General features: G+C 35.3%; 1 protein-coding gene across 4 annotated transcripts in view; it reads left to right on the top strand.

The window, feature by feature from the left end:
- LOC106876311 (Golgi integral membrane protein 4) overlaps positions 1–9,399 on the top strand; it is a 181,624-nt gene that overhangs the window by 53,837 nt on the left and 118,388 nt on the right. For all 4 annotated transcript variants that reach the window (XR_008265325.1, XM_052972202.1, XM_014924813.2 and 1 more), the window contains exons 3-5: positions 3,696–3,745; positions 6,008–6,061; positions 9,037–9,187. Coding sequence is in view for 3 of the 4 variants with exons in the window: in XM_052972202.1 (XP_052828162.1) it covers positions 3,696–3,745; positions 6,008–6,061; positions 9,037–9,187 (255 nt within the window). In the remaining variant the exon portion in view is untranslated. The remainder of the gene's footprint in view (positions 1–3,695; positions 3,746–6,007; positions 6,062–9,036; positions 9,188–9,399) is intronic.

The following is a 9,399-nucleotide window of genomic DNA, read 5'->3' as shown; positions in this document are numbered from 1 at the left end:
GTGCGGGTGGCACATAAAAGACACCATTTCGAGCGTGGCCGTTTTCGTGCGGGTGACACGTAAAAGCACCCACTACACTCTCTGAGTGGTTGGCGTTAGGAAGGGCATCCAGCTGTAGAAACTCTGCCAAATCAGACTGGAGCCTGGTGTTGCCATCCGGTTTCACCAGTCCTCAGTCAAATCGTCCAACCCATGCTAGCATGGAAAGCGGACGTTAAACGATGACGACGATGATGATGATGATGATGATATATGTATATATGCTCATATGATGTTCACATACGCTCACACACACACACATCATGCATAAATACAATAATATATGCACCACATGTTTAAACTTGCTTTTCCTGTAATGCAAGTAGATTTCTTTGTCTTCCTTCAGTACATATATTTATTTATTAACCTCCCTCCCACGTTCTCTCTCTCTCTCTTCACACACAGTTTTGTTTGGGTTTTTCTTTTTTTTGTTTTGACGTATTTTAGACTAATCTCTAATATCAATTACATAAATTGCACTGACCATCTAATACCTCTCTTGTTAAAGGAAATTTTTATTATAATCACTTGATGATATGATGTGTATATTTATTTGTATCTCTCTCTATCTCTCTCTCCTTGAGAGAAAAGTTAAGCATAAGAGGCATCAGATGTGGTGTGCAAGAGAAATGAATGCACTGGTGTGGTCATGTGATGCATATGGATGAGGACAGCTGTGTAAAGAAGCACCAATCCCTCCCTAACTGTGGAGGGAACCTGTAGTAGAGGTTGATCCAAAAAGACATGGGATGACGTGGTGAAGCATGATCTCCAAACTTTGGCTCTCACAGAGGCAATGACTAGTGACCAAGATCTTTGGCATTATGTTGTGTTTGAGAAGAAGACCCACCAAGCCAAATGAAATTGCAGTTGTGGCAGGTACTGGTGTCACACAAATACCACCCATGCTGGTGGCATGTAAAAGCACCTTCTGAGCATTGGGCCTCACAGCGGCAAGAACTGAGACCATTTGGCATTATACTGTGCTTCAAGCATTGGGCCTCACAAAGGCAATGACTGAGCCCATTTGGCATTATGCTGTGCTTGAGAAGAAGACCCATCAAGCCAAGTAAAACCGCAGTGTCATGCAAATGGTACCTGTACCAATGGCACATAAAAGCACCCATTACACTCTCAGAGTGGTTGGCGTTAGGAATATCATCCAGCTGTAGAAACCCTGTTAAAACAGACTGGAGTCTGGTGCAGGCTCCCAGTTTGCCAGCCCTGGTCAGACAATCCAACTCATATCAGCATGGACAACGGATGTTAAATAATGATGATGATGATATATGTATATCTCTGTCCATCTCTCTAGCTCTCCGTCTATCTCTCTATCTCTAGCTCGCTAGCTCTCTTTCTCTATCTCTCTCTCTCTCTATCTATCTATCTATCTATCTATCCAATGTATTTAGGAAGCAAATTCCTTACCACATAACCACATATATAATTGTTCATTTCCTACCCATTTTTCCATGCTAGCATGGGTTGGGTGAATACATATTGAGGCCTTGTTTTACAGTCAGATGTCTTTCCTGTTTCTAACCCTTTCCTATTTTTCAAAACATAGATTTTCTTACCTTTCATTTGTCCTTACAAGAATAGAGAGCTACATAATTGTTTATTTGAATGTTAACAAATCTCATTGTGTTATGCTGAATGCATTTTACTGATACACAATGAATAATTCACACAGACATGCATATGTTCCCATACAGACAGGTGTGGCTTGGTTTTACAAAGAGAAATAGAATTCAGTATATGAAACAGAGTATATGTGTGCGTGTGCGAAACAGATAGATGTTGGGGAAGTTAGTTAAATGAGTAACTCAAGAGTCTCTTTGTCAAAATAACACAGAATTTGATGAGTTTGACATGTATCTTGGCAAGAAAACTATTTGCTCTTGAGTCACTCTTGTAGTTTCTAAGCTTAATAGTTAGGGTTTTCAACTCATGTTCATAAGGTTGCGCGTTTGACTCCTGGCAGAGCATCGAGTCCATTGAATCAAAGGACCGATGAACACAGAAGAGTTAATGACCGTCGAATAACTGGTAGTAAGAGACCTTTAGTCTTTGTTTAAACATCTCTCTAGGATAGGGAACTTCTGAAATAACACGCACGTCATTGTGAAGCCACAGATGTTGCTCTTGCTTGTTTCTGGACTACTTGGCTTTGTAGGTGGGAGTATTATTGCTTTCCTAAAATTTTCATTGCTTCTTACAACCTCTTCAATAGTTGTTAACTCTGTCCATTGTCACAGCTGTGTTCTTTTTGTATGTTTGTGTGCATGTGTGTGTCAGTGTGCATGTGTATATGCAAATGTATGTATATATGTATGTGTGTGTGTATGCATATATATATGTATGTGTGTGTGAAAGTTTGTATTATGTATTCTGCATATTCATGTTTGTGTGTGCATGTTTGTGTGTGTGTGTGTGTGTGTGTGCTTGTCTCTGTATTACCCATGTACCTATCTATCTGCTTATCTGTCTGTTTGCTTACGTATCCCTTTACCTACCTACCTACCTATATATATATATATATATCAGAGTCTCCACACAAGAAAGAATCAACAAGGAGAATCTTTTCATAGAGAAATTCCAAACCATTTCTTAACACACGTACCCCTCAGTGACCTTATTTCTCTAGGAACAGACATAAACTTCCTGTTGGAAAAAAAGAGTTCATAACTCCAACTAAAAACATTTGTCTCCCCTTACACACACTTCCTGTTTTGACACCACACTTCCTGCTTAACACAAGCTTTTAACCCTTTTTTTAAACCTAAAACAACTCTCAACTCTCATGCATCCTTATTTTTCCAACCATTATATACATGAACTACCATTGAACTTCAAAAGCTCAAAGACAATATAATGTATTGGTATAGTTATTTTTTTATATATTATTTTTTTTATATATTATTTTCTTCATTTTGTACTTCTTTGTAAAAAACATTTTCATTCTCCCTCTTCTTGAAAATTTGCTTCGCAATTAAAGCCGGTTAGAGAAATCTTTATCAAAATATGCTTCCAGTTTAGCATTCTGCCTTATTATTATTTTTCATTTTCCTATATATATATATATATATATATATATATATATATATATATATATATATATATATTCACCTCCGTAATAGCCTACTGACAAATCTATCTGTATGTATAAACTGTGGGTATTGGGGTATCGCTATCTTCTATGTGTATCTCCTATTTAGTACAGATGTTTCATTTATGAGGATGTACTCCTGTAGTTGTCTGAGTGTTGGGTCCTTCGGGTACTTGGATAAAATGCAGATTTCAAGTCAACCCAGTGTGCCTGTGTTAATTAACAAGGCATTAAAACAGAATGACTCTCCCCAGACACAACAAAATATGCTTCAGTACATGAATTCACATAAACGATATACACATACATACACACACACACACACACACAAAGTGACAAAGTTACTCAAAGACCAAGAGTTCCATGCATGGGATTTCAGTTCTTTTGCCTATAGTTGAAAGGATTATTATCATCGTTGTTGTTGTTGTTGTTGTTGTTGTTATTATTATTATTATTATTATTATTATTATTATTATTATTATTATTATTATTATTATTATTCTCTATGGTATTATATGTAATGACCATCATTTTTTTTCTTTTGCAGAAATAAACTTAGAAAAAACAAATCTAAAAGAAAAATTTTATAAAGATAGAGTAAGTTAAATTTTATTACTTTAAATTTTTTTTGTTTTAGATATTTGTGTTTCATTTACTTTTATCAGGTTGTTGGATAAACTCATTTTCTACCATTTATTTTTAATCTTCTTTTTTCATCAACAATTTTAACAAGTCAGCTAGTAATATATTCTTCATTGTTTGCAACTCCTTGTCAACATTCCACTAGTTTGTCATTGCCTTGATGGTTGAAATCACCAGGTCTTGACTCAAAAAAATTCAAAGAATTCATTGACTTATGCTCTCAGCTCTGTGTTGTTGAATGAAATGCCTCACAGACTGTTGGAGAGCAACCGAAAAGATGGCAGTCTGAAAGTGCTATATCAGGAGAATATGCTAGGCATGGTAGAACCTTCCAATCAAGCTTTTGAATAGCATTTTTGGTCAAATTAGCAATGTGAAGGTGAGTGTCATTTTGTTGAAGAATCACAATGTCACTGTGTTGGCGTTTTGGACTTTACCCATTGAATGAAGGTGATAGGCGACCATAAAAGGAGAGTATCTCATTTACTAAGTCAGTTCCCTCATGGATAGGCACATACATATATATAACAATATAAACCTAAATATTAATAAGAATAAAAATAACAAGCCCCGAAGAACCAATATAACCTCAGTAAAGAATGATAACACCAAGCCATTTAGTTCACATAAACCGTATAGAAATAACCCCAATAAAACTGACACGAACAATAATAAAGGTAAAGACAACTATAGAAAGAAATACAATAACCATAACTACAACTTCACACACTATACGAATACTGGGGGCAGCTTCTATACCAAAAATAACAATATTAATAATAAATGAAATAGTGATAAGATCTGGTTAATAATCCCCTTCGCCATGCAGCTCAAATCTAACATAGTTCACTCCATAATGAGACTCATAGATAAGCACTTGAACTTAAATAATAAATGTGCAGCAATATTTAAGAATAAAAGTAGAGTAGGCCATAGTCTGACTAGTAACTTAGCTACCATCATAGCCTCAATAAATAATAATAAGCTAAACACCTACAAAATTTCTGTCTGATGCTTGTGAGCATGGAAAAGTGGACAGTAAATGATGAGGGTTATGAATCAAGTTCTTCCATGTTAAATTCCTTTTGTGCAGCACCTTGATAAAGTGGATTTTTCCATAGCCCCAAGTCAATTCAAGACTTGGGAGTGAATTGAGTAGATGAAATTGTGTGGAATCACATTGAACAAGCATGTCCTAAGAAAAGTACACCTAAGGCGTATCCCATTTAGCATGTCTACCTATCCATTAGGTTAGTGTTTCTCTTGAAGTGACACTGATTAAGGACAAATAAGGAGTGGACAAATCGCCATGTTTGAAACTCTCTTCTATGTTGGGTTGTGAGAGGGGTCATGGAAGGAGTGTAGATCACTTGCAGTGTCCCTGTCTTCAGAAATGGAGAAGGGTTGGTTGAAAGAGGGAAACTAGCTACTTCTTCTGGTAGAAACCCTGATACGCTACTTAACCCATTAACTGCCAAACTTTTTCTTCATATTTTTTGGCTTTGCCAGGTGTCTTAGAAGTTAAAATAATATATAATATTTAAATTTTCTTTATATGTGGACTATTTTGGAAATTAGGATAATTTCTCAAAAAGTCCTAAATGGGGGGGGGGGAAGCATACTTATCCTTTTCTATTCAATTGCAATAAACATTTTAGTTTTTTTGAAACTATAGCAACAAATGTGAATGTGTATGAAATATCAATGGATGATATAGATGAGAAATGCAAAAACAAAACGTTTTCAAAACAGTCGATATTTTTGTAGTTCGACATAAAATGTCCTCGAGAATTAACCAGAGCTAATAACGACAAACTTTACCTCCTAAATATTGTTAAACACACTTCTGCAAATGCAATGTCCATAAGCAATTCCCTTTAAATACAACGAACAACCAACAGTGAGACTGTTTTTAGCAGATCCCCAAACGGGGCTCATGGTGTCAATGGGTTAAACTGACCAAAGACATCCCGATGCTGCGGTACAGTATGAAATAAGTGAAGAACATACTGCATCTGATGAGATATATGGTGTAGTTTTTTTTTTTCCAAAACACATCTCAAAAAAAAAATTACACCAAATCCTATATGTGAAAGTAAGGGCCTCTTATAAGCTTTATGCTTGTGCATCTTTTATGCAATTGAATACAGTACATATCTGCATAACCTCATGATACTTGCATTTTGAATTGTCTTCTCTTTAAATTGTGTGTTTCAGCAAGAACTAGCTGCCAGATTTGCAGAAGCTCAAGAAAAGCATAAAATGTTACAAGTATGTTGTTTTCTTTTACTTCTTTGCATTTAAAAACTTTTTTTATTTTATTGATATCTCTGTATTACATCTATTTTCCAGTTCCAGTATGGGTGGTAATAGAGTTTATTTTTGTTTTTCGCTTTCTTGAACTTCTTTATGGTCTTGCATAATTTTCTACTTACCATTTTTAGTGACATGTAAGACATGTTTTTTACCCCACCCCCAAAATGTCTTTAGAAAAGAAATAACCTTAGGTCCCATTTGCAGAGTTGGACCTACATTGCATGCTTTAAGAACTTTTCTTCCTGAATATGTGCTGTGCTGCTGAAATTGGGGTGCAGCTGATATGTCCATGCATTTATTTATGCCATCAAATATGGAAGTATGCCTAACCATTTTTCTGCTAATTTAGTCATATTACTGGAGAAGTGCATGAAACATTTCAGTGGGTAGACTTATTCTCTCTAAAGTTCACTTTAGAAAAAGAATATCTCATAACACTTTTGTTGGTGGTGGTGGTGGTGGCGGCAGTGGCAATGGCAGCATTGTTGGTGGTGTTGGTAGTAGTGATGGTGTTGGTAGTAGTGATGGTGTTGTTGCTGCTGCTATTGTTGTTGCTGTTGTTGTTGTTTGAGGTCAGCCTTGATCTAGCAGGCCTATGGAACATAGGCAATTGCTAAAATGACACGGTGCAGTCTTCAAGATCTGTAATTCTGCAAAGAATTTGCCATTTTTGTTTTTTGAAAAACAAGGAAAGAAAAAGTGGTGGGATTCATTATACTAGAAAACTCAGTCCAGAATAAACAAAAGCTAAAACAAAAAGTTCCATAATAGAACACTGGTAATAACAGGAAGAAATAAGCTTCATTCTGAATCATGAACTAAATGTTTGAAGTTGTTCATCACAGTTATTGATGATGTAAAACCTTTGGGCTAATGTAGTAGAATAGTTCTACTGAACATCCCATGTGTTGTTTCATTGTAATCAGGCAGAAGCTCACCAGTGTAAAAGATAATATCTCTTGTGATGAAACACATTTAAATTCATTAATTATCTGCCTGAGTGTTTTAATTTTATCATTTGGTATTCCTTTTTAGTTTTCATTAGCATGGAGCAGGGATTATCTTCTTGCATTATAATTAAGTTGTCCTTGACAGTAACTCATCTTCTATGTTATCTGCAAGGCATAGGTGATACAAATAATTCAACAAAACTGACAAAAAAAAAATGTAATTAATTTGCTTCTTTATAATAATAATAATAATAATAATAATAATAATGCAATTTAGGATAATTATTTTGCTGTGGATGGCATTCACGTCCATGATATGATTAGAACTTTTTTCCAATGGAATTATTTAACAAAGAAATTATTTGCTCTTATTTCTTATACATTATTTACATTATTTACATTTGACGGATATTCGTCCTCATCTTGTTTGTTGTTAACACAACGTTGTGTTAACAACAAACAAGATGAGGACAAATATCCGTCAAATGTAAATAATGTAAATAATTCCTCATCTCTTAAATATAGAACTTATTTCTTATATTTAGTTTTATATATCTTCTTCTCAGTCATTTCTACAAAGTTTTGGATATGTATGTATGTGCAGGCATGGCTGTGTGGTAAGAAGTTTGCTTCTTAACTGCATGGTTTTAGGTTCGATCCCCCTGTGTGGCACCTTAGGGAAGCATCTACTATAGCCCCCAGGCCAACCAAAGTTATGTGAATGGATTTGGCAAGCAGAAACTGAAAAAAACTCATTGTACATGTGTGTTGGGGGGGGGGGGTCTATATTTGCTCCCTACCACTGCTTGACAACTGGTGTTTGGTTTGTTTCCGTCCCTGTAACTTAACAGTTCTGCATAAGAGGCCGATAGCATAAACAGCAGGCTTTAAAAAATAAGTTCTGATCTCAATTCATTCGACTAAAAATTCTTCAAAACGGTGCCCCAGCATGGCCACAGTCTAATGACTGAAACAAGTAAAATAAAATATATTATTTTCATGTAATTCTCACAGACCTGGTGCTTGTTTCTTCTTATATATTCTTTGATAATAATCATCATTGATAATCCTATATACTAGGCAAAAACTCCTGTTGTCATCTCTGTCCATTATGCAATTTGGGCTTTGCTGTACAATCTGTTAGTGACCCCCTTGACCCTGTACAAATTTCTAGTGTATAGGGTAATCTGTACCTCTCCTGTAGGTATATATACATGTATATGGTTGGTATACTTCTAGACAACTCAGCTGCAATGTATAAATATCAAAAAATAGTACCCATTTCCTCACAGATTACAGATTTGATTTACGAGCCTCTGAGTTATGGACTCCGTATGCTCCTACTATGTCACTCAATCTGGACAAAGGATTAAGCAAATATACAATGTGTTATTTCCTTTAGAGTCTGTTCTGGGTTACATTATTTCTATCACATCATCAATCATATGCTATTAATTTATTATTTATTTATTTATTTATTTCTACATAATCAGTCCCACGGGTCATAGACATTCAGCCTCAATGAATCAATTAATGATATTGGCTGATAGAATAACTACTGGACTGTATCAAACATACTAAATATAACTCTGTAATACATGCAACAGCACTGGAATGTTAATTTATTTACTGCAAGGTGACATTTCATTCAGTTGACACTCCATCTGTCACATTTAATAAACGACATTCTTAGATCTATGCTTTGTGAGTAGATTTGGTCAATGGAAACTGTGTGGCAGCCCTTATGTTTGTGTGTGTGTGTATATGTGCATGCCTTTGTGTTTGTCCCACACCACTGCTTGACAACTGGTGTTAGTTTGTTTGCATCCCATTAACTTAGCAGCTTGACAAAAGGAACTAATAGAATAAGTACCTATGGCTAAAACATAAAGGAATAAGAGATGAAAGATTTTGTGCTGTAGCCATTTCTATTTTCATAACTATAATTTCATAAATTGATCTGGTATTTTGCCACTTCAGAGTCAACATCAAGATTTAGAGAATGAGTACAATAGACTACAACAAAAATATGAAAAATTCTCTGAAGACAAAAGACAAAAAGATATGAACAGCAATCAGGAATATATGCAGTTAAAGCAAGAAAAAGAAATGGAGATTGTTAAACTCAAAGGTATGCTATGCCTAATTTTGTTATGGCTTTTATTGTTCTGTAGCTTTCAGAGCACAACCAAGGGTTATCATGATGCTCATATGGGTCAGTGCTCATTCTTTGGTCGCTAACCACAAGTTACACTTTTTTTTTTCCATTGTTAAATGTTTAACATTAGAAAGGGCATCCAGTTGTAAAGAAAGTTTTTGCCAGTACCGCCTGACTGGCCTTCG

Source organism: Octopus bimaculoides, chromosome 12 (assembly GCF_001194135.2).
Source record: "Octopus bimaculoides isolate UCB-OBI-ISO-001 chromosome 12, ASM119413v2, whole genome shotgun sequence".
Classification (NCBI taxonomy): domain Eukaryota; kingdom Metazoa; phylum Mollusca; class Cephalopoda; order Octopoda; family Octopodidae; genus Octopus; species Octopus bimaculoides.
The sequence above is the reverse complement of the archived record's forward strand: the minus strand, read 5'-3'. Positions and strand labels throughout refer to the sequence as shown.